At 43.3% G+C, this 26,108-nt stretch overlaps 2 protein-coding genes across 9 annotated transcripts in view; one reads left to right on the forward strand and one right to left on the reverse strand.

The window, feature by feature from the left end:
- Positions 1-16,454, forward strand: part of Rbcn-3B (WD repeat-containing protein Rbcn-3B) — a 55,853-nt gene extending 39,399 nt beyond the window's left edge. For all 8 annotated transcript variants that reach the window (XM_084606438.1, XM_084606444.1, XM_084606446.1 and 5 more), the window contains 9 exons: positions 268-489; positions 1,532-1,691; positions 1,975-2,178; positions 4,912-5,098; positions 5,596-5,866; positions 8,435-8,517; positions 9,347-9,446; positions 11,269-11,373; positions 12,866-16,454. In XM_084606438.1, coding sequence (XP_084462564.1) covers positions 268-489; positions 1,532-1,691; positions 1,975-2,178; positions 4,912-5,098; positions 5,596-5,866; positions 8,435-8,517; positions 9,347-9,446; positions 11,269-11,373; positions 12,866-13,051 — 1,518 coding nt within the window. In that variant the 3' untranslated portion in view covers positions 13,052-16,454. The remainder of the gene's footprint in view (positions 1-267; positions 490-1,531; positions 1,692-1,974; positions 2,179-4,911; positions 5,099-5,595; positions 5,867-8,434; positions 8,518-9,346; positions 9,447-11,268; positions 11,374-12,865) is intronic.
- Positions 16,455-21,655: 5,201 nt separating this feature from the next.
- Positions 21,656-26,108, reverse strand: part of Oda (Ornithine decarboxylase antizyme) — a 48,140-nt gene continuing 43,687 nt past the window's right edge. Inside the window, exons 2-4 of the mRNA XM_084607842.1 lie at positions 23,623-23,774; positions 23,291-23,543; positions 21,656-22,596 (exon numbers count right to left, since the gene is read on the reverse strand). Of these exons, the coding sequence (XP_084463968.1) occupies positions 22,481-22,596; positions 23,291-23,543; positions 23,623-23,774 (521 nt within the window). The 3' untranslated portion in view covers positions 21,656-22,480. The remainder of the gene's footprint in view (positions 22,597-23,290; positions 23,544-23,622; positions 23,775-26,108) is intronic.

Raw genomic sequence — 26,108 nt, forward strand, 5'->3', positions numbered from 1 at the left:
TAATGGGTATGTAAGGAATTAATAATTAAATTTATTCAATTACTAATTTGTTAGTAATTAAATTAAGAAAAAATTGTAATTACATTAATCAGTTGGGAATTAGTACACTAACTGCAAGTTCACGTATGGGAACAAGTAACCGCAAAGGAGCTGCTGATGAGAGCCATTAACGCTATATCACATCATACCTGTAAAGGTGGAGGTTTAATGCCCCCTCTCCCCCCCCCCCCCCCCCCCTCTTTTTTTTTTTTTTGTTTTGTCGCTCAGGTGCGCGAGGCAGCACAGGCCTTGCTACTTGCTGAACTTCGCCGTATCGGTCCCAAAGGGCGCAAGATGGTCGTGGACGAGTGGGCGGTCTACCTGCCCAACTATGGCGAGGCCTTTCTCTCCCCACACAACGTCCTCAGTGCCCCTGCTTCACAAGGGACTCAGCCCGGGCAGCAGCCAGCAAGCGGCGTGGCTGCCAGCCCAAACCATGTCAATATCGAGGTGGCTATCCTGGTGTTAACCTTTCTTATTCTCTATTACAGCAGGTATTACTCTCATCGCTTAGCCCATAGGGCAAGCAAGAAGTTTAACTTTTCTTACCTTGGAAAAAGTATACAACATAGTTTGTTAGCACTGGCTACCTGCATGGTCGAAACCTGGCTGATGTTCATCAAACTTGGGAAACTCTGCAGCCCCTGTGAAAAGAAAAAAAGCAGTTACATTAACTGCAAAAATAAGTTTACTGTTATTGCTCTCCAAACTTCTATGTCTACAGGCTACTGCATGCATGCAGCGTGCCTTATGTAGTGTCCTGTCACCCATCTGAGGAAAGATGCTAATGTTACATAATTTGAAAATTGAGAGGGGTACACTGGTCTAGAGTGGAGGTTATTGGTGTTCATTGTGCCGTACGAATTTGCAACAAGATTGTCTACAAAATGTGCACTTCTAGTTTATTTGATTTCATTTCCAGCATCCGCTATCAGAGAGGTGCTGAGGATCCTCCAAATGGACTTGGCATGGTTTGATAGTGGGGCCTGGATAGTACGCTTACAAGGAAAGCTTCTTGTTTTTCCAATTCCTCATGGTTGTTAATCCATCTCCTTTGTCCGTAAATTGTAGTCGTATTTGCCATGTGATGTTCCTGGCATGCCGCCTGCTTAGGGTTGGGGTGACGGTTATCCCACTGAGGTTCAAGCACTGGCAGATTCCAGACAAGAGCAGCTACTGGACTACTCCATTATTGAGTACTGCTCACTGCTAGGTGTTCCGTTGCCACAGTTTCTGTTCTGTGTAAATAATTGTAAATATGTTCTCCTTTGTGTAACAATACTGAAGAAAGAAGGAACAATGTTCCTTTCATACTGACGAAGCCTGAACCTCAAGGACCATCATTTGTCTCTTTCCTTTGTTCTTATGTTTTTCTGCGTATATCTCCTTGCATTTCTTTTATTTGCGTCTTCTGTTTCCGTCTAATAATAGCAAGAGTGCTGGACTTCATTTCTATTGCTATTGCTTAGTATTCATGCCATTTGGCTTCCAGGGTAGTGTTGCAAGCTATCAAGTTGGCACTGGGGCGGCCAGCCGGGCTTCTTCGGGAGCCAGCACACCTTCGGGGGTCCAACCCAAGGCAGACACCCAGTCGATTCGAACTAGTGAAGGACAGAATTCATCGGAGGAAGAGGATGAAGAAGAGAGGGAAGGTAAGACTGGCTACTAAACTTTCTTATGTTTGAGCAATCTGTGCTTCCATCGGCTGATATTTTATGAATGTCTATTTCTAAGCCGATCTTAGCATAAAGTTACTGCTTTCTGTAAGGGATTGCTTCAGAGGAGTATCATCCAGCTTGGTCAAAGAGCCGCTTGCGTTCCTTGCTTGACTGTTTTTAGTGAAAAGCTAAGTAATCATCTTAATAAATGGATTAAGAGGGTAAAGCACGACATGGTGCGGACTGACCAAGAACTTCACTGTTGCCAACCCTGCAGGAGGGGAGGGAGCCTCCAAGCATGCCTGGAGTGCGGCTGAGGGCCGCCGTAAGCAGTCGACAGCCATTGTTCTTCTGGGCGTGATCGGGGCAGAGTACGGCCACGAGATTGAACAGAGCAAGCGGAAGGGCGCCGATGACCAGAAGAAGAAGTCTGTCGTGGACGGATTCGGACCCACCAACTACTCCCTCGCATGGCATACCAGTGAGTCTTGGTTTTGGGAAGTTTCAGGAGAGGGTAGCCACACTGTCTCGTCATTTTATGCATTATGCCCACGTAGTAAAAATATACTGGAGTCTTTCACATGTGCATGATAATGCCATGGATGCATTGAGTTGCTTGGAGCCTGTCACTTCCTGGCACCTGGTGGTCACAAAGACAAGTGTTCATGCGCATCTTTTGTATATTTAATAATGTTGCACATCCTCATCATCATCACCATCATCATAAACAACAACCTAATTTTGGTCACTGCTGCACAAGGGCCTTTCCCATTGATCTCTAGGTAAATCTGTTGCTGCCGCGCCGCTTCCACAAAGCCTCCACTTGTCTTTCTTTCATTCCTTTTGCTTTCATTCTGTTTGTCCGTTTTCATTCCCCTGGAATCCACTTTACTGTGCTAGCTGATTAGCAGTTATCTGTCTTGCGCTTTACAGGTTATGGGGCTCGCTTTTTGCACTTCGGGCGCATATGGTCACGCGACAATAAGGACAATGTAGAATCTACTTCACGGCTAAATAGAGTCATCCTAGACCTCCTTGCCTCTATGCACATTTTTTTGCAGTCTGTCATGACGGAATGCGCGGCGGTTGCGCACTCATTGTTCATTTGTAATTCTTTGCTTCTTCCTTTCCTTGTGGTCGCTGAAGAAGGGGGTTATCGGGTGCTAAATGCGCACTGAAAAACTCCCTTGCTACTAACAGGGCATTTTCAGCGTTGTAACTTGACTAATTTTTCACATGAAGCAGTGCTACAGCTGAAAATTAAATTCCTCTCTGCCCCCTTCCCCCTCCTTTGTCTACACGCCACCCTACTTCAAATATCCTAGCTTTCAGCTTCCTTTCTATATGTTCCATCTATATACATTTGGCCATGTTAATTCCTAATCCTGTTGCTACTAAGCGCACTTCTCTCTTGCTCACCCGCAACCTTGCCCTATTGCACAGAGGTGGACCAATTAGTAACCTTGACGGTCTGCACAGGGTCACTCAATGTGACAAAGCATAAAATTTTAGCATGCAAGATATGGTTGCTTCGTATGGGCCAAGCACATATATAATTTTTATTTGTCCTTGTGCTGTGCCAGTGCACGTGAAAAATCCCCAGGTGGTCAAAATTAACCCGAAGCCCTCCACTACGACTCCCGTTTCCCTCTTTCCACTTTCACTCTCACCTTCCTCCCTTCCTCTACGGGGCGGTTCTCCACAAAACAGGTGTAACAGATATCGCGCCTTTCCTTTCCTGTGAGCCAGTTATTATTATTATTATTATTATTATTATTATTATTATTATTATTATTATTATTATTATTATTATTATTATTATTATAATTATTATTATTATTATTATTATTATTGTTATTATTATTATTATTATGCTTGCTGAGTAGAATTTCTTTTGGCTTATCATATCTAAAAGTAACTTCCAACTTTAGCGGAGAAAAAAAACAAATACACTTTTGGCGCACACTCATCATTTCCTTTCGTATCGAGCAACCATGTGCATACTATGCGCGTGGAGCAGCGGGAGCAAACGAACAGTGGGCGCAGCTCAAAGAGGTGGCACGTCTACATGCTAGCTTGCTTCTTTTCAAGAATATCCACTTTTTAGTTACAATCTTATTGTTCAGGTCGTCAAGGCAAGGTTCTGAAACAGCGGGGCTTAGCAAAATTGTCATACGGGAGTAGGGAGGGGAAGGGCAAGAACAAAACAGCTGTGTCACTGGCCACATAAAATTTCCGCCACCTCTCGTAGGCGGCTTACATGCTGCCGCAGCAGAAGCAGCAAAAAAATTTTAAAAAGAGGCATGAAGAAATACTTAACAGCGAACGCGCAGCCCACCGCTCTCGCTATGCTTCCCATCCATGCTGCTTGGTTGTTGGAAAGAAGGAAAAAAAATAATTTCTTTTAAAAAGCATGCAGAGGGCGCAAGAAAGTGAGACTAGGATGCCCCTACTTAGGCGTGATGTAGGTTATATGTCGTCCTTGTTGTCACGTGATTCCATGCGCCCAACTTGCAAGAAATGAGTCCCTCAGGTTACTTTCAACACACATCTGACAAAGATTTTTCTCTTAACTCTTATCCCTAGTTCTTAATCCAATGCTGCCGTAGATATGAAACAAATGACAACAGAGAGTTTGTTCCACTTTCCTTGGCACCCTCCTTTCGAGTTGGCTTTTTGTCACTTATTCTCTGCACCCTGCCGTGGTGGTGCAGTAGCTAGTGCGCTTGACTGCTGTGCCCAAGGATGTGGGATCGATTCTTGGCCTCGGCGGCAGTTTTTTTGGTGGAGGTGAATAGCTAGGCGCCCATGTGCTCTGCGATGCCAGTGCAAGTTAAAGAACCCCAGGTGGTCGAAATTTCCAGAGCCCTCCACTGCGGCGTCTCTCATAGCCTGAGTCACTTCGGGACGTTAAACCCCACAAACTAAATCAAACCAGAATTTGGAACTAACATGCGTGCATATGTCATGACTCGCTTTTTGTCCCCTCAATATTTTATATTAGCCTCTAACTTTTTAAGTTCCAAAGAAAAGCTGTGCACATTGTTCGAGGACCAGTTGATTGCCAAAGTGAGCCGTGCGTGCGGCCATCAGTACCTGAAAGCTTGTTGCCTCTCCATCCTGTTCTAACAAAGGCACTGTAGCCCTGGTTGTTCCTTGTCGGTGCATTGTGATAGAGTCCGACAGCCTGTGTCTGCTGCCCCTTTGGCAACAGGTCAGGCGCTAGCATACCTCCTGCTGACGCCAGCTTCACCAGCTCTGCCCGCACACACCTCGCTGCGACGAGCAGCCATCGACCTAATTGGCCGGGGCTTCACGGTGTGGCAGCCATACATGGACGTGTCTCGCGTGTTGCTCGGCCTGCTTGAGCTCTGCTGCGATTCGGACAAGCTCGTGCCCAGGTCAGTACTACTACTTCTCGCGCTAACCTGTTAGCGAGGCCCTGGTCTTCTTTAGCGTGGCAATCTAGGAAAAAAAGGGATGGTGCAGTCTTATTTTTATTTATTTTTCGTATTTAGTTGTATACCATGTTAAGGTAAGGGTGCCTGCTCAAAAGCTTTTCTTTTTAAAACTTGTGCTAGACGAAGAAAGAATTGCACCACTTATAGAGCTTGATTTTGTCTTTCCAGATCTGATAAGGAATCATTAAATGAGAAAAATGATTAATCTTACATCTGGCTAGGTACATGGACTAACAACAGGTAAAGAAAGTGTAAAACATAGATAGGCTAATTCTGATTGCAAGGACATGCTATAAGTTGGCATCTTGATTCAGGTTTTTCTTTTTTTTTCTATTTTCCTCATTGAAAGAAAAAACGTCATAATTGTCACATGCGACTTTGGAAAGGCAAATACTCGGGCCCTAGACCTCACATGACAGTGTTGTCATTGCCTGCAGCATGTCGTACGGTCTGCCGCTGACGCCGGCGGCTGATTCGTGCCGCACAGCGCGGCATGCGCTGTCCCTGATTGCCACGGCGCGTCCGCCAGCGTTCATCACGACGCTGGCACGCGAGGTGCACCGCTACAACACGCTCGCCCAGAATGCACAGTCACTCAATATTTCGCTGCACCAGACGGTGCTAAGCCGTGCACGTCCCGAGATCCTGCGCATTGTTGAGCTGCTCATCGACAAAATGCAGACGGAGGTGGCGGACCTACTTGTCGAGGCAAGTCTTTCACTATTGAGTCATGTTGAGTGGCGCCATGCGCCATTCCTGTTGCTCTCTCAGAGGTGATCGTCACATGCTGCATGAGACTACACGTGCACCTGTTGTGTTGGTTCCCTTAACGAGGTAGGCTCGTTTGCTGTGCCAAAAAGTCTGCCTTGGTCGGATCAAACTGTACCTAATATTTCCCACCGGGGGCCAACCATATAAAATGCTGTGCTGTGCGCTCCAACAAAGCACCTCATTTGGTTGATACTCTTACCATGTTTACACACGTTAGATTATTCTTTTATTGCGAAAGCAATACTACGCCAGGTCTAACCGCTCGTCGTTGTGCACCATGTTCGTGGTACCCCGCATAAAAAAACAGCCTGCCATGACGTTTGAATTTGCGTTAACCCTATGCATGGGCAGGAGCTGCCAATTTGGGTCGCTCCTTTCATACGGGAGAGTGATATCAGAATTAGCCTGCCAGAACTGTTTGCATTCTTGTTACCCCTACGACATGCAGGCACTTAGGGGTATAATGTTATCAGGCAAAAGAAGCTTCTGCCATTGCTTTCATAATTCAACTAGGGTTAACAAGAGCTAAACCACAACTAATTTTTTCTTGATGTATGGTATGGGATGTATTGATTTTTTTTTACCATGTTGGTGCTAATTTGGGACGTGCATTTGTTACGAGGGGTGAAATTTTCTAGGTGTTATTATTATTATTATTTTTCTCAAACTTTAATGACTAACTTTCACAGTGTGTCTGTTATGTGAGCAAATAGGATGTTTTAAGATATGGCGAGAGGAAAGGATACTGGCTGCACCATAACTGTCTAACTTGAAGTTGTTACCAAATGTATATGGGGAAATACAGGAGAAAAAAGTCGTTTGAAAGTACAATGCCTACTGTACAGGGTTTTGAATATTTGGGGGCTGGGATTTAAAACAATCCTATGCAAAATCTACTACACCGTTCGAGCTGAAATAACGTTCACAAAGTAGCAAAATATCGTCTACGTTATCTGATAAGTGATTCAACATCGGTACTTGCCTAGATTTTCCGAAATCGTGAAAAAACTGCTCTCGGCGGCATGCACAATTTTCGCAGAAGAGAGTTGAAAAGCTATTTTAACATGGTGCGTCATCTGTCGAGCAATGAGACAAGCTCCATCCGGGCCATTGGCGCGCTTGCCTTGCTGCCCGACTGATGACGCACCATGTTAAAATAGCTTTTCGACTCTCTTCTGCGAAAATTGTGCACGTCACCGAGAGCAGTTTTTTTCTCGATTTCGAGAAATCTAGGCAAGTACCGATGTTGAATCACTTATCAGATAACGTAGACTATATTTTGCTACTTTGTGAACGTTATTTCAGCTCGAATGGGTTAGTAGATTTTACATAAGAATTTTTTAAATCCCAGCCCCCAAATATTCAAGACCCTGTATATTTAGACATGTGTCTACGACTTCGCTGGTCAACTCTTGCTAGCTTTTCTTGTGTAAATTGTGTGCAACCTTTTTTTCTCTTTTTTCTTTTTTATTGTCACCTTTCTTAGCATTAGCAACCCAGCTGATTAGTGATGTTCAGTCAGTGTCATAAGGGTTACAACAAATTAAACGCTGCAGTGGAGGATACCATAAAGCGAATACTGCGAACTTATTAGGGTTACTTTTCTTTTTCCTACTTTCTTCTGCAGACCTTCACTTCACGTAGCACTTTATGATAAAGTGCCCCTAGCAATGCAAGGTGAAATTTCAGCAGCCTTTTAGTGTCCATAATGAAAGAGTAGTAATTAGTCATCTACGAGGTATATTATTGTTGAAACTGCTCTGAAGGGTTGCAGGTGTGCCTTTAATTTTAAAACTTGGATTGATTTTCATGCACCAGAACTACATTCAAGATCCAAGCATCCTTAGTTGAGGAGGATTTCGGATCAGTCTAGTCGATTTAAGAAGATGATGGCATATTGGCCAATGTATCAAGCACTCACCAGAGCATGCTAAACATGGCCACGCAATTCAGTTTGGCTTAAGTCATAGGAACAGTGTTGGTACTTAATAATGTTAACATTTCAGCCACGTTTGCAATGTTAACCAGGTCAACAAGTGTCAGCTGGAGAATAGGAGCTCCTAGCAACCAGTTTTTATTGCGAAAGCAATACTGCGCCAGGTCTAACCGCTCGTCATTGTGTGCCATGTCTGTGTCCATGATATCATTAAAACATCAGCCTGCCATGACATTTGAATTCGCGTTACCCCTATGCCACGGGCAGGAGCTGCCAACTAGGGTCGCTCCTTTCATACGGGAGGGTGATATCAGAATCAGCCTGCCAGAACCGTTTGCATTCTTGTCACCCCTACGACACGCAGACATGTAGGGGAATAATGTACAGGCAAAAGAAGCTTCTGCCATTGCTTTCACAATTCAACTAGGGTTAACCAGAGCTACACCACAACAACTAATTTTTTCTTGATGTATGGTGCAAAGTTTCCAAGCCAGCGAGTGTATTGTTTCCCATGTATAATTAAGCTTGTGTGTCTGTGCATTCCTGCCTTTTCTGCTTGCACGACTAAGGTGATGGACATTGTACTCCACTGCCTCGATCCGACACAACTCAAGTTGCGTGGCCTCAATGAGCTCTTCCCTGCCATCTGCAGGTATGTGTCGAGCTTGTATCTCCTGGGAATTTGTTCTTTAGTATAGTTTTTATCCCCATTCTCTGAAAGTAAATTGCTGCAGGTCTTTTTTTGTAGTCAAGTTTAGCTTGTACCACCGAGCACAACAGTGACCACAAAGTGTCCAAGTATGAAGCAAGGCATATATGATTGTGGCTAGTAGTTAACGGACCTTTATTTGCCAAAGCGAGTTTGTGGACTATGGAGCACACTGTAGTAGAAGGCTCCAGATTAGTTTTAACCACATTGCTTTTTGCATGCGTGTGTGTTTTGCATCGCTCCATATTTTTATCAAAAATGTCACCAAGGCTCTGCGAAGTATAAGCGATAACTAGCAGAGCAAACGTGGCACTGAGCAGAGCTTAGTAGAGCATGTGTAAGCCAGTTGGTGGGACATTCTAAGGAGCAGAACCGTGGAAACGACAGGACAGTACCTGGCTGTCGGTACCGCCCCGTGTTGTTGCCTTGCCTCTGTCCTGTCGTATCTGTGGTTTTGTTCCTTACAATGGCTCTTCAAAGCTGCCCGCTTGAATGGGGCATAGGTTGGCATTTAGCCTCCCAAAACTTCATTGACCGATACCAACTTGTTAATTTTGTTTCATATTTAATAATCCGCAAACCAGGTGTTCCAGTAGAGCTTCGTGTAAGGATACGTGGTTTGTAAATAGCTCACACTAACATACAAGATCATAAGGAGGCTGATAAGACATGCTTCGTTTCTTTGCTTGGTTTTTATTGTAGGCTTTTTGATTTTCTGGAAGCTTTCATTCGTAACACAGTGCTCTGAGACATGTTTAACATGTTAAACCAGGTTTAACAATGTCAGCTACTGTGGGGCAACACGGCGCATTGCTGTTGGTGCCAAGAATGGCAGCCTGACCCTGTATGAATTGAGGGCCTCCAAAGCACAGGTATGTAGCCTTTTTTTTTTTTTTCTTTTTTAAGTTTAACTTTTACAATTACTTTTCCGAAATTTTAATCTGAGAGCTAGTGTATGCTCTCAAGAGACAAAAATACAAAAGTTCTGTTTGTGGCTGTTTTAGAAGTGTTAAGAACTAAATGCCTTAATTGTCATTGTTATGGTGTTTACAGTTCCACTTAGCTGAAATAGTAGTAGCGGTAGAAAACATTTATTTAAGAGAAATAGGGGGTTGCGGTGGAGTTTAGGGTGGGGTTGGCTGAGTTCTCAGTCCAGGACATCGTTGGCTGAAGCCGCTGTCTGAGCTCTCTCAACCAAGGACCTTTGTGCCATGAGGTTTAAGCTGGACATTAAGGGGTTTTATTTATGTTGAGTTTTTTAGTAGCAGTATTGAATAGTCTGGCAAGTACGACCCTGCTATAATAAACTTAGATGTAATAAAGACAAACTGATCTCCCATTTCATCTTCCGTAGATGACTGTACAATTTTTTTTATACAAAAGTCATCTTTATTAGAAGAAAAATTGTTACTGTGTATGTCGCTATGATGCCATACTTCCCTCGCGATGATGCCATCGCAGCACGTGCTCACTTTGATACACCTCAGAGGCACATCCATGTAGATGGTGTAAATGCAAGAGCGAAAGTCTGAGCCAAACAAAAATTGAAGAAAAAAAAAAGATGGCGCTCTTTGAAATGACTTAACCACAAGGCTTCTGCACTTCGAGGAGCAGCCGACTTTTCTAAAGTTTTGCTACCTGTCAGCGTAGAATGCATGCATAATGTTGACTAACAGGCTTCAGGTGGGTGAGAGCATTTTTCTGTGAGAAAATCCTACCTGGCATGCCAGTGTATCGTATTTTAATGCGTGGTGACCTGGAAAACTTATCAGCCAAATACGAGGTGATGATGCATGCAAAGGGTATTCTTGAATGTAGTGCCTTTGCCATTGCTACTGACGGGTATGTAGCACCTCCTCTCTACCATCTCAATTCAGTTGAGTTTAATACCTTAACTACCCACGCAGGGGTATTGCATAAGCCCCTGGTGGATTATGCAGAAAAATAAGTACAATGGTTGCCATGTAAGTTCAGCATATAATATTATCTGTTACTGCTTTGCAAAAGTCTGATAGACAGGTGATAGCAGCAATGATGTGGGAAAGGTCGTTCCAATCTGATGCTGGTTAGTGAAAGGAAGCAGCGAATCTCGTCGTATGGGACCGAAGCCTGGCAACTTGAAGAATATGGCCAGTGCAATAAGATATCCGAGCTGGTGATGTGATGTAGCCTGCGTAATCATGGGCGCTGTGAAAGAACTTATGAAACAGGTTTATGCTGGCGATGCGGCAATGAAGCACAGGGCTTGCTAGGGCAGATTCTGGTTTTAGAGACGACAAGCTAATTTGATATGAATAGGTATCGTAAATGAATCTAACTGCACATTGTGTGTGTGTGCGGTTAGATTTCCTCTCTTTCTTTTTCCACTTTCCTTCTCTCCACTTTGCCACCTGGCAACCGAGGCTTCAGACGAACAGATTTTCCTGACATGAGAGCTCCAACACTAATGCATTAAAAGGAGAGCATGACTGGTATCGGGCATCTTACCAAGAGACGCCCAAATCTGCAATTTTTTTGCAGAATCATGGGAAAATAGAGGGGCGCTTTGCATGGGTTCTCTCTCCGCATCAGTATCGGGAGACCTGCTTTTCTCCCGACGTAGGGATTGCTTTGATGAGATGGCGAAGTTCCAAACTGTGCTGAGTGCATGCACCGCCTCGTGGCACTGAGCTTCTTCTCACCCCGTATCTTCAGGTGATAACGGCCCATTCTACATCTGTGGTGGCCTGCACGTTCTCCCCGGATGGCAAATACCTGGCCACCTACTCCAGTGGGGAGAACAAGCTATGCTTCTGGCAGGTGAGACCATTTTCACTGCCATTTGTTGCCGTACACTCACTGCACACTACTGACACTGTTACTGGGGGGCAACAGCGGTTCCTAAGATTAGTTTGGTTTGGTTTATGGGGTTTAATGCCCCATAGCGACCCAGGCTGTGAGAGACTCCGTAGTGGAGGGCTCCAGAAATTTTGACCACCTGGGGTTCTTTAACCTGTACTGACATCACACAGCCCGCAGGTGATTCTTTGCCTGGTTCTTAGTCCTTAGCAGGTGCGGCGTGGCAGCCGTGCTTGAAAGAAGAGGTTGTGAAGAAAAGAAGCGTGTGGTAATGCATGCGTACAACTGCTCAATTGAAACTTTATTTATGAAACTAAACAGTAAATTGTGGCTTTATTTCTGAAACTGTACAGTTAGAAATGAACCATTGCTAATTAGACTTTACTACTTAACTTGGGAGAACAAAAATATACTAGACTAGGCCACGCGACTCTCGCAATAGCCCTTAGCTAATTTTACTGGGCACTTATTCTTTTTTTTTCCTTTAAATTTGGCTACGTTTAGCTGAGACATCAGTACACCTTGCCCATTTGAAAGCTTTCAAGTGGGTATGGCTGCCAGATGGTCAGGTTAAAACAGTGATTGTGTGACAACAGTGAAGAAGCTGGCATTGGACTGTCACGCTGTTGTATGCTTTGTGCAGTTACGCTCGCCTTTTGGACTCCTTTAGAATGTGCGAAGTTGACCACTTTCGTTTTCTTTTTTTTAGAAGCATTGCTTTGAGTAAAGGGTTGATATAAAATTTTATTGCTGTGCATCCTGGGCTAACTTCTGGCATTACTATAAAAATTCTACAGGTTTAGAGGTGCCACATTTTCCTTAATGTATTTCTGCTTTGTAATTATGTGTAAGACATTGGGGCACAGCATGAATTAATTTAACTTAGTCTGCCAATCAGTTGCGGCAGTTTCAGGTTGACGAAAGATGGTTACGGCATCACAAGTACACGATCACATGGGACCTCCAAACATTTTAAAATAATTTCTCTTTGTCCAGTCACTGTCATTCCAACTTCTTGAGCAGCTTAATGTAAGAGTTCACATGGCTTAAAACTACAAACCAGTAAACCTATTTCCGCTTTTTTATATGCGTCACATTATCTCATACTTTTGGCATCTGAACCTTCAGTTAACGATCAAAGAAAAATTATTGAGTCCTGGCAAATTCCATGTAGTGATCCATTTTTACTAATGTAATATGCATAGTTGGAAAGTAAACTGCACCAAGAAATTTTGTATCTCAACCTCTTTTAACAGTTCAGGGTCATTACAATCTGACTAAGTGTCAAAATCTCAAAATTTGTAAGGAAGGGAAGAAAGTAGATTAGGGTCACACTCAGTGGAAGTGTTCGACGTGCTGAACTAGTTCAGAAGTGCATATAGCCCTGACGTGCAATATTCTTGACCACACATACTTAATTGTGAACTCCGCAATGCCTTTCATTTTCGCGCAGACGGCGGCTGGCCTGTTTGGGCTGGGCAACGCACAGACGCGTTGTGTGCGCACCTACTCGACGCCACCCCTGCCGGACAGCGTGCGGGCCAACCCGCTCAAGATGGCACGGCTGGTGTGGGTGACAAGCCGCATTGTCACCATCATGCTGCCCGACGGGGCCGAGCACAGATTCAGCCTGAGTTAATCCACTTTATCCTCTTCGCCAGAAGTACATACCTACCCCCCACATTCGTTGCGTTGGTGTTAGCGTCGGGGCTGGCAATGCTGCACATGGCTGATGAGTTTTTGTGTCGCTCAGCTGCAACCATTGCGGTAATTGGGGTCAGCAAAAAGCAGTGAAACATGTGATAAACAACAGGAAATGGGCCCTCCTTTTTTTTTTTCCAAGCTTCGCCTGCTTTGTGTTCTGGCGCGATCACTGCTGTTGCAGTGCACGCGATTGTTGCACAAATTCGAGAGAGTAACAGAGTCTTACCTAGCTGGGAGGATATGTTGAGAGTAAGGATAACTAGTTTTGTTTGAAAATAACAACGTTCCAGCTGCCAGCATGGAGGAGGGCTCTTCCACGCAGTGACTGCCTTTGCTTTATGGGGCAAGTCTTGGTTGACCTACGAAACTTCTTTGCTAATATAATTTTTTTTCTAATTGTTTGTGGAAAACGTTTGAGGGATTAAAAACTCTTCCGTAATAAGTTACTACTGGCATTGAGCTTGACAAAACAGTTTTGGAAGCTATGTTGGCAGTGCAGTTCTCAGTCTTGTAGCATTTTTAATGTTTTATAATAACGTGGCAACCCTTACCAGCCTGTGCATGACAGAAGTTTACAGCTTTAAAATCTGAAGGTAGGGCATTGCTGGCAAGTATGGTACATTAAGGTAGCACTTCACAACAAAATGTGTAGTCATAGAAGCATTCAACAACAAGGTGTCACTTTAATATATACCTGCATGAACCTATATTTTTTGTTTTTAGGATGAGTGAAAATGCAAAATTTGCATGAAGCTACTGAGCTGCAATCTGAGGTGGGCAATGTATCCGACCATAAAGTGATAGACGTGAATTCTAAAAACGCCATGTTAGGTAACTGGGTTCTTTGTATGTTTTTAGTGAACCACTTGTGAACCAGTAGACCTAAGCCTGAACTTTCATTCAGCTTTTGTTGAGGAGCACGGCATATTCTATAAGACGAGGTATTTTTCTCTAGACTCCCTTCTTGCTGTCATGGGGCCCACATGGTCTTGCCGTTTTTCTGCGGCTAGGAGTCGAAAAATGCTTGCTCCATAGTTTTATTTACAAGAACTGTTGTTTTGCTTCTGTTTAAGGCACCCCATTATTGCCTGCCCAGTTAAATTGTTTCTGGCAATGGCATGTTCGAAGCATAGTTGTTGCAGAGATGGAATGTTGTACATTTGTTTATATATCTCTATATTTCTATATTTACATATGTTGTATACATAGGCAGGTTTTACCCTGCACCATGTCAGTACTGTTTAGTAATGGTTTCTTTTAATGCACTGCAGTGTGGTTTATTTTTCTCCTTTTCGTAAACTGATGTCCTGACATTGTTTTCTACTTTTCCTCTGTAAATATTGTACTCGCTCTCAAGCTTGTTAAGCATGCCTGATGCGCTCCTCCGCCTTCTTTTTCTTTTTTATTTGAGTGATGTTGATGCTGTTGTATACATATTTGAAGCACGGTTTTATATTTCATGTGTTGCCACAATAACTGAAGTTTGAAACGATAAGGCATAAAAATGTGACAGTTGCACTCAGGTTGTGCAGTATGCGATCTTATATGGCCTTGATCGGAATAGTTGACACCTGTAGATATTTTCCTCCTTTTTATATTTCCGATAGTGGTGATGTGCAGAACGCTGTCAATCCAGGTGAATTTGAGAAGGTACTTACCTGGACGCACAGTGAGTGTTATCATTGCCATGTGCTACTTCAAGGGTCTGTGCAGAATGTCTGAAATGCATATCACTGCAGGATTTTCCGGATTTTTTTTTTTTTTATGGTTTTAAATTATACATATATACAGTCAATTCTGGATATAATGACCTTGAAGGGGATTGCAATGTAGTTTTCTGTGCAAAGCATAGTAGTAGTTAAGCCTATACGTAACCTAGGAAGTGGAAGCATTGATGTGAGGCCTTTCAGCATACTGGGGCTCAGTATCCGGCTACGACGGGAAGTGCACCGTTGGTTAGTGTTGCTGGGTTTACAGCGTGCATCAAAGCTGCAGTGGGTGATGTTTGGATATAACTGTTGGCCTGTCGTGACAGATTTAATCTTGTTACCTGTACTATATAAACAGGGTAATATCTCGTTAAAGTTATAGTGCACTTAATTTCCACACCACTTACAGCTACTAAGCAGGCCACGCAGCAGGTCCTGGAAGCTTTCAGTCAGCTTCGTTGGCTTCACTGTATGAAACTGAGCAATCCGGTGGAGTTAAAGGGCTTATTAAAAGTTATTTACTAAAAGTAGAAAACGGCTCTAGCAATAAGTGTCCCATCAGTCCTTTTCACAATGAAAATTTTTTAAGCGAACTTCATTAGCACCAAACTTATTTGCGATCGAAAATGATGCTTCTCCTCTCCTCCATCCTCTCCCCAGCATGCAGAAAAAAAAATGAAAATTTTTTTTATGCACTGTGGTCTTTTAGAGAACATTTCAGTTTCTCACCAATCTTGTATAACTTGTGCTATATTCCTGACTTGTGGTGTATCTCCACTAACTGCCAATTTGTGAAAAAAAAAAAAAATTCTGGCCCATTGCATGCGTTTTCTTGTAGTCAAGCTGCACTTGTGTTTGGTTCAAATTTATAAATGGCAATTGTGTGTGAGCATATGTGTGAAATTTTGTCCAATTATTGGCATAGGATTGCAATAGCACACATAGGCAATGATCCACTATTATGGCATGCAAGTCAATAATGCTGAAAACAACTGTTTTATGTGTTTGTGTCAAACAAAGCATATCTTTTTTCATTGATGTTACGAGCGAACTACGAGATGTTTTGCCGGTGCCCTGTAAATCTTCGTTGGAAGTTTTCAAGTACCCCTGCTAATTGTTGTGCTAGCTGATGAATTATTGTATGTGAGGCACATACTGCTGCCTGTGCAAGATGAATGGATCCTTTTAATTCTTGTATTGCTCAAGTTATGCGAGACTCTTGTGTATGTCATGCATGATCATGCGTTTTGTTTTATACATGCCTAGCTGGTCAAATACTGTACTGAGCTTATGCACGGATCTGTTGTGTTCAAGAAACCTGTAGTATCATTTTGCTCGTCAGGGGCATTATCTGCTGAACTTCTTAGGAAAGGAGGGCATAGAACAGGGCCATTGTCAAGTCAGTTTTGCTGAAATTTGTGCTTGTTGGTTCGTTTCCTTCAGGCTTCGCTTATAAGTTGCTAGTTGTAATGTTTCTTCATGGCGTTAGATGTAGGGTGCCATCAGAGTAGTCTGTGTCATCAAAATCAAATACAGTAAAACCTCGTTGATGCGTGTTTTTTTAATCCAGAAAAAACATATAATCTGAACTGCCCGATTTTGAAGAAAAAAAAAAAATGAATTCTGAATGAGATACACAGGCATTTAGAATTAAGATTTCACAGCATATAAGTGTAGGTTCACATTTATAAACATCAAGTATGTACAGCCCCTTTTTTTGCTCTCGCAGAATTCAGTTCGCATTTGCTTTGGCCTAAGTGCGGAAGATACTTAGCAACAAGTCCGGTTCACAGAAGGTGATGACGAGACGGAATCACTTCTTGGTTGTTTCCGGATGCTTTGCCCTCTTGCACCAGTGACATGTGGAGAAGCCATCGTTTGCAGTCGCGTTTTTGCTGATGCCAAGTCCCCCAGACCTGGCCCGCTCGTACTCAACCGAATAGTTGTAGTTATAAAATTGTTCACCTCTATGCCCCTAGGGCACTGCAAAGAAGCCACTGCATTTTTCTTCATTAAGTCATGTTTCCGCGGGAACGGGTTCCTCGTATATTGGCTCGTTGGCTTTTTTTAATGCTTCGCACCTGTGCATTTAGGCACTGCAGAAAAGAAACTGGCGGGTGAGTGCCGCTAATCAGTTTTTTATGTTGCGAGCGCTCGTTAGCACATGTTCGGACAGTTGCAAAACGTATTACATGACCACAATTTGCCGAAATTTCGAACATAGCAGCCGGGAAATCGTGTTATGCGGGAACATATTAACCGGGAGAAAAATAGTATAACTCTATGTAAGATGTTTTACTGCCCACGATCTTGTGCGTATGAAACAGGAAATTTTATGAACTGGGAACGTATTAATGAGGCTCTACTGTAGCTATATTTTAGCTTATGGAAAGTGGCAGGCTAATAAATGACTAGGAGGCTGTGTATTTGCTGTTCTCTAAGCATGCGTATTCCAAGAAGTCATGTAAGTTATGGTTGGTTGTGTTGGAATCAAGTATGGAAAGTATTGCCAGTAGTACCATGTATAATATACCAAGGTTTAGTTTGAGAAATTTTTTATAGGTTTACGACTGTTGTCCTAGTTTAACATTTTTATATTGTTGCTTGATTTTCAACTGTGTAAGCTGAACAACTAGTACACAGAGCTCACCTGCGATTGCAGAATGCCTTAGGCAGAGAGTTTGTTGTCTAAAACGGCATAAATTGTTCAGTTGTCTCTTTCCCATACTCCATGCTTTGTCGAAGCGTCTCGGCATTGGCTGCACTAAGCTAAGGCCCTAAGTACTTGTGAACTTTGCAAGTCTGCGTGTTGTATTCCAGTCCCCTCTCCGCACACGTAATGTCAAAGTCGTTTGTTATTAGATGCATGGATTTGAGCATTCACTTGCTTTCTACTGTAGATACTTCCATTTACAGGTTCCTGGCCGTTGTGCTTCATGCTATGTTTTTTCTGCTCTCCGTGTTTCAGGATCACATTCTCTATGTCCTAACTTCTTAACAAGCTGCTGCTTCCGCGAGCCATCTGACAAAATGTAACTGTGGGACGTTTCTGTTTCCTTTATCCTCAAGACACTTCCGAGTGTGCTGCTGTTCTGGAAGGCAGCTCAGTCTTGGACACTATAACATAGGGCAGTCTCCAGGAATGCTATTTAAGGAGACTTTTGCGTGACGTCTAGTTTTAAGAACCGTCAGCCCCAACGTGTGCCTGCAGTGGACTGTCAGAATGTGCGAATGCCCTTTCGTATCTAGTCTAGCATATAACAGGCTCATGCAAGATGTCATTGTTCAGCGTAGCATATTTTGCATGCAAGGTATAGAAATGCTCGACAAGCGTGGCTGTTTCATTAGCTATGCTTTTAAGGTTCCATGAGAGTTGTGTATGTATATTATTTGGATTGTGTACAATAATTGACCATGCTTTTCAGGTCGACATATTGTGTGCATATATAGTTAATAAATGTGTTGACTTGAAGAGTCTTGGGAATTCCTTTGGCCCATTTACATTAGAGAGTACACGTTATGCACATGCAGTTTTTGTGTCGCATGCTATGGTCTGACTGGTTCACGCCAAATGTGTGACCTCACCACGTGCTAACACAGTGCATTATTAATGAAATAATCGCACATTAAAATTAAGGTACAGTTGGATAGAACAGAACTGGCAGGGCTGTCAACTTAGCAAGTTTAATGTAACTGACACAAGGAAATATGTGCCGATGAATGAAGGTACCTCAAGAAACTCATGATAGCTGATAATTGGAGGTCCATGCTAAGATACAAGGAAGAGAATGTCATTATCAATATGGATAAGATCATTAATGTAGCTGAGGATTTCACGTATTTCTAAAGTAGCCTAAGTAATCGGGACAATAAGTGTCTGAGGCAGGTGTCGAGGACTTCTGAAATCTCGCCAATAAAGAAAGTAAAGAAAGCCTCATAAACGGTACACATGGTAAACGCAGCTGATGAGGAAACTGTTTTCCACTTTGAAACTGTTTAACATAAACTTTATCCGAACTCTGTGTTCACAAACAGCTTATGGGTCTGTTTAGGACAGGTGAATAGTTCGCAGCACGACAAATGCAACTCAGTTGAGAGTGCAGCATACTGTTAGAAATTCCTTTTTGTATTCATTTTTGCATATTTTTTCACACGTTTAGTATTTTCCTCACATTTTTAGTCTTACCCTGATTCTCTCTCTCACAGAGGATAGGAAATCGAGCGAACTTGAAATGCAGGCCGAATTCTGTTTTGCATTCAATTTTTTTCTCTCTGTCTCACTGCCGAGGATCAGATAAATGTAGATTTATTGAAGGACTATAGGAAGACTGTGCTTTAAAAATCGGCCTGTATATGCAATGCCTCCAGACCTCAAGCATACCTGGATCTTGCAAGATGCTAACATTTTAATCTGCAAGAAAGGGGGCGTGAAGGACTTGGCTGCAGCTTACTGTCTACTCTGCATTTGCATAAAAGATAATTGTCAAGGTAATTGCTAATAGAATCAAATCAACTTTAGACATAATCGGCCACAAAGGACCAGGCTCGCTTTCGTTGAGCCTACTCGACAGTGGGCCATATTCACACCATCATTCAGGTGATGAAGAAAGTTTAGACCAGCCCATATAGGCCATGTCCAGTTTTCATATATAGCAAGAAAGCATGTAGCTCTATCGAGACCCCAGCAGTCAATAGTCGGAGATAGAAGTTAAAGGAGAATGTCTTTGCAATTTGCTGATAACACTGCCTACTAAGCAACTCAAGGGGGGGGGGGGGGGGGCTACAGTAATATTCAGAATTCTAGGAGAAAAAGAAACAGCAGCTGGTAGACTGCAAACTGTTGAAAGTTGCAAGAGAATAATCTACTTAGGGCAGGTACCACAGATCATGTCCACGAGAGAGAAATAACTATGAGAATAAGGGTGCACCACACTTGGCAGGTGCTCTAAGATCATGAATGACAGTTTACCAATATCCTTGAAGAGAAAAGCATACAATTTACAACAGCTGTAACATTTTAATCTGCAAGAAAGGGGGCGTGAAGGACTTGGCTGCAGCTTACTGTCTACTCTGCATTTGCATAAAAGATAATTGTCAAGGTAATTGCTAATAGAATCAAATCAACTTTAGACAATCGGCCACAAAGGACCAGGCTCGCTTTCGTTGAGCCTACTCGACAGTGGGCCATATTCACACCATCATTCAGGTGATGAAGAAAGTTTAGACCAGCCCATATAGGCCATGTCCAGTTTTCATATATAGCAAGAAAGCATGTAGCTCTATCGAGACCCCAGCAGTCAATAGTCGGAGATAGAAGTTAAAGGAGAATGTCTTTGCAATTTGCTGATAACACTGCCTACTAAGCAACTCAAGGGGGGGGGGGGAGGGGGGGGCTACAGTAATATTCAGAATTCTAGGAGAAAAAGAAACAGCAGCTGGTAGACTGCAAACTGTTGAAAGTTGCAAGAGAATAATCTACTTAGGGCAGGTACCACAGATCATGTCCACGAGAGAGAAATAACTATGAGAATAAGGGTGCACCACACTTGGCAGGTGCTCTAAGATCATGAATGACAGTTTACCAATATCCTTGAAGAGAAAAGCATACAATTTACAACAGCTGTACTTTCGGGGACAGAAATGTGGAGGCTTAACAAAGAGGTTGAAATTCAATTACAGGCATACCATTGAGAGATTGGAAGAGTGCATAGTGGGTCAGGTAGCAAACATGCATAAATGATATTCTAGCTAAAATATAGAAGTGGCCACATAAGAGGTGTATAATGCAAAGGCAATGAAAGGGCTGGTTTATAAGAGACCACGACTGCAAGCTTGTGGGCATAACGTGGCCACAGGACAGGGTAATAGAAAAATGCTCAAGGCCCTTGGCCTGCACTGCCCGCAGTGAGGCTGACGATAGCTTGCTTGCACAACACCTTTCGCAGAGAAACAAGCTAAGCGAGCACCACCGTAGGCTTCAGTTGACCGACCTCACAGCATGACAGCAATGTGGTGCGGAAAATTATTTCGAGAGGCCACCCCAAGAATGCCCCTTGACTTTTTTATTGCATGTGGCCTAGGCTGCGCATTTGCCGTCATGAGAAAAACTACTTGCAGAGGCATGGTTCGATATAGTAATCTGACAAAATTGTAGTTCGCCACACTGCACATCAAAAGAGTAGCATGCTTCACTTCACAGTTCAAATTCTGTCCAAGGGTGTTCAATTGAGAGTCCACTGAATGTCTGATATTGTCTAGATCAACAGGTGTAATCATGCTCTGAATTCACTAATCAGCATATATCCGGGGCTGGTAATATCTCATTGCCAAGGCAATTAGATCCACTGCAGAAAACTTCAAGGAACAATTTAGGAACAAAACTAGCTTCGCTTCCTAGTAGAGGTAGAAAATTCTTCAAACCTTTCAGACTTACTTGGCTGCAAATCTTTCGTTCAGAAGCAGAATGCTCCTTATTTTAGGAGTATTTGCTTGTATGAAAATAGATGCCATATGCAAAATGATCCTCACAAATGTAGCACCTATAACACACCAGTGGTAGCAACACAATAGACATGAATACCAAGAGCCTCCAAATGAGTGGAGGCAATATTGGTTTAAAATTTACATAATTTTGCAAATTACAGTTGCAAGGAATTGTTCAACTTATTATGCATTCTTAGTTGCCCTCATGCTATTGATGTGAACTTTACATTGATAAACAGAATATCAATCATTTGCAAGTGTTTCCCAGCTTTTGTGAAAATATTTTCATGGCACCTTGTATGCCTCACATTTGGGTGAGAGATTAAAAATGATATGCAAACAAAAGGTCAGCAAGACAAAATGTTTTATTTGTACTAGAAGGAAGAACCAGAAGGTAGTGGAGAACAGAAAAGGAAGGATGTGTTACATGCAAAAACAAAAAAAGAACTGTGAAGCAAAAAAAAAAAAAAACTTCACAATGCAAAAAACGTGTATGAAGAAATGACGCACACAAGGCCATTTGTCTTTTTTGAACATTTTTGGCAGTTTATGCATTTTTTTTTTACATTTTTGAACTTTACGAGTTTACAAGACGTCCTGCTAGCCTAGCACAGGAGGAAGCCAGTTGACCACAAGCGAGGTAAATGGGTGCCTTAAATTTCAACACACCAAGTTTTGTTTACTGTGCTAATGGAAATAGCCCAACCTCTAGTTTAAACCCCAACACTGACGGGATTGGTCCCAAACAAACTTCTAAATAGATCCCCTACAGCAACTAGACAGGTGCAATCATACAACGCACACGCACGCACCTATTCTCACATAATCATGCCGCCACACCTTCGGTAGGTCAGTAGCTCAACAGATGCACAAACTCCTAATGCAAACTACAGCCTCGCTTGTGGATATCAAGCCCTAGATTTAACGCGCGGTCTCTGAAAATGCCCACCCTGAAACAACATCCCAATAGTTGATCGCTTTGCCCAACCCATTAAAAATTTTGCCACAAAATTTTGAACCCTTTTTTCTTTCTTTCTAGTGTACGAACTCGAAAGGTTACACACTTTGGATCTCCTCCCCGAAAGAGTTGCAGAAAAAGGAACAAAACGAAGAAACTATTGGTGCAGCAGTAGTGCCAGGAAGCGTAGTGGGTTGCCGGTGTCTGCCATGTCTCACTCAATGGCGTAAGCCATGTATAGGAGCCCTTCAGAAGTGGACTGCGGCACGAGGGGATGTCCTGGGGCCAGAACACTGAATCCCAGGAACATGAACGTGCGCACAATGCCAGCTACACAAAAAGAAAGAGCATAAGACAGTTTAGAAGCAAGCAAGAACAAATCCTGCAAATGATGGCCGTGCCTAATCTAGGGTGCCAACCTGGCAATGCCTGCACCCAATTCGATAGAAAAAAAAAGCTGTCGAGCACGTATGCAGCAAGTGCGAACCGATAATTCCTGTGCACAAGCGATCACAACAAGCAGCCAGTTCAAGGACTGTTGCAAACATTGCAACAGGAGCTGCCAGACCGCCTCCAAAACTACTAACAAGGCAGAGCATTTCCTGGGATGAGAAAAGTGCCACCCCAAATTGTCTCGAAAGCATTAAAAACATGCTGTATTTCGAAAGTCTCTTGATCAGGCAATAATAAAAAGAGCAAGTTGTAAGAGTAAACACGAACTAAACAAGGCGTAAGGCAGGCAAAGTGATGGCTTAAGGCAAAGAAAACAAAACCTGCCACGGGGGCAGAAGAAAGTTACTGGCCACAATATAAGCAAACTTTTTCCCAAAGGCTGTGTAAGATTCACCTCTACACTTTCAGCAATAGGCAGCTGAGCAACAGCAAAGGAAAATCAACAGATGCTTTAGGCCTGGCAGTTTGAACCGGCCAAATATATCTCCAGCTTTAGAGCAATAGTGCAACTCTTTCTCAACTAACAACCCTCAGAAGCTTAAGAGGAGAAGCAGCCTAAGTGACCTAGTACCTCTGTCGGTGCGATCCTTGTTGAAGAAGACCAGGACATGGGTGCAACCCAGCTGTTCCTCGGCAAACTCGAGCAGTGTGACGAAGGCTTCACGGGAGCCATCTGGCAGCACGCAGGACGGCAGCTGCACATACAGCCGGCCCTCGCACAGCACAGTTTCCCAGTTCACCTCAGTCTGCTCCGTCAGACGGCAGCGGAACGTCAGCCGCACCGCTTCCTCGCTCCACTGCCGCGCAAACAGCTCTCCTCCCTTCTGCAAGAGGTCGCACCGTACAGTTAGCAATTCAGTTCGACAAGAGAAGACAGTGGAAGGGAAAGAACTCGCAACTGACTCGAACATGGGAGTTGTCCACAGGGGGCGCTTTCAGAGACCCCACGCCGCTGCCTCCTGTGCTTGACAGCGACACGTCGGCGGCATGGGGCGCATCAGGAGCACCACAGAGGCCCAGCACCCAGAGAGATACAGTAGTGACGCAGCAGCGTCCTGCATTCGGAAAGACAATCTAACATCAGCACAGCTCATGCTCTGCTTAGGAGTCCATATCATAGTGGGGCCATGACTTTCATTGCCATGTACAGCCTTTTTTCCCCCCATTGTCAGACATTGCATGATTGCACACCCAAAGCCCATTCATTATTGGCATAACTTTGTACTGAATCCATGTCCATGTATCGCAAAGTATGCAGTGCACAACTAGCAAAATGGACAGCAGCACCCCCACATAGATTTCATGCTAAAGAAACATGCAGAAGCATTAGCCTACCAATGGACTACTGCAATGCCATGTTGGTTTATTGAAAGTCCTTCAAAAACAAAGTAACACTGTTGTCAGAATTTGACTACATAGATAAAATTGCCCTACCGTAGCACATGTGTTTACTTGGCTTACTGAACGTTCAGTGCACAGTTTGGAAGAATGTCAGGCTTGGAACGTACCAGCAAGATGAGCTAGACACATGCAGCAAACTCCAGTTATTAAAAACTGAACATACCATTGAAGATAAACACTATGACCCAAGAAAAACTGCCTGCTCCAGGCAATACTGCACCGAAATTTCATACCTACTAAATCTAAGATGTTTTTTACACATACCATGACATAGAAGCACTGCACAAGCAAGCTCATTATCCTGAATATCAAGCTATGTTAATTACTGGCTGCTTAGAACTGCGAGTCATTTTAACTGCAAAGGCCCCTGTAATTGGTGGTGCATATGGTAGTCTTTTATTTATTTTTATTTTTTCATAAATATTCAACAGGCCACAAGAAAGAACAGCATGCTTGTTTTGAACATTCCAGTACTTAGGCCGTTTTTGGAAGTTGTATGCCACAAAAACTTTGATGAAGGCTTATGTAACATTTGAAGCAATATACAAGTTTTGCAGCTACTGTAGCAAAAGTACAGCACAGAAGAGCTGGATATCCAAACCATTTAAGTGAACAGCAGGCATGCAATCCACACAGACACACACAACAAATACAGAAGACACAGCAAAGCTTCTAGAAAATGGGTGTGAACGAATTTATCTCCCCTTACCTTGTGCAAGCTTCCCTAAGCTAAGCTAAGATTTTAGGCAGCGTTTAGCATCAGCCTGGCATGGCATTAGGCAATGTCCATTCCTGTGTTCCATCTTTCATTTGGAGTAAGAGAGGCAGTATATTCAGTCTGCAACAGCCACTCCACTCGCAACTATAACAGGCGGCGAATGCACAAACAGCTAACAGTTGACTTACAGTCAATGGCAGTAGACACGAGGCCTTTATCTCCCAAAGCCACCTAGTGCTCAGCTGTTATCTATACTTCAATTTAAACATTGGCAAAGCTTAACCTTATTTATAGTAGCGGGAAGTAAGCCTGACCAATTTTCAGATGAAATTCTGTAAACAAATACTTAAATTATGGACACCTTTCTAGGCCTCAAAAGCAGCGATTGCAGTAACGTCAAGGCCTTCCCGTTTCTTCTGAGAAAAGTAGAGCTTTAACAATGTCTAATCATTCTAGACAGATATAAGTACTGCATTGCCGCGATAAATTCCACGAGACATTCTGAACGGTGCCCGAAAACAAAAATTGAGGTGCAAGAATCCATATCAGGAGCAGAAAACGTCACGGCCTAGAAAAATATTGCCATTCGTAATGGAACAGAAGCGGAGAGATGAGTTTTGAGGCTCGAATTTTTTCAGACAACGGAAGGAGCAACGCAGAGATAAAGGCGCACGAGAAAGGCCACGACCCCACGCGGTGCCTGAATATTGGCGAAGACGGGATTCCACTATTTACATGTCTGCACGGGCAGCAATGCAGATTGTGCCCAAACAAAAATGAAGATGTCTTGCAAGAAAGTAACCTTGGCATCTGAAAACGAATTTTTTTCCCTATGCAATAATCAAGGTGGGGGGAGGGGGGTGCTCAATCTGATAATGGCATTATTACAGTTTACCTCCTGCAATCCACTGCCCGCATTAGGAACCTTTAAAACGGGCACTGTGGCAGTGCCACAGTTAAAGCTATGTCATCGTAACACCCTGCGGCGCAACACAATTGGGTCACAGCATCGACGTACGCAAATGCCTGAAATCCCAACAACGAAAAGAATCGGGCGAGGAGGCGAGGGAAGGCAGTGTCGCGGATATGGCAGCCAACGGGAAGTTCCGCCGAGGCACGGTCACGGGACAACAAAAGACACGATAGCATTCAGTTTGGATACTGCCGATCCAAACAGTACGCAACGCCTGTCACTGGACAATGCCTACGCGCAACGAACTTTACAATGGCAAGCCGTCTGCGGTAAGGAAGTGATCAAAGCTCAACATAA

The sequence above is a fragment of the Amblyomma maculatum genome, chromosome 6, assembly GCF_055883805.1.
Source record: "Amblyomma maculatum isolate TAMU_Amacu chromosome 6, ASM5588380v1, whole genome shotgun sequence".
NCBI classification, from domain to species: Eukaryota; Metazoa; Arthropoda; class Arachnida; order Ixodida; family Ixodidae; genus Amblyomma; species Amblyomma maculatum.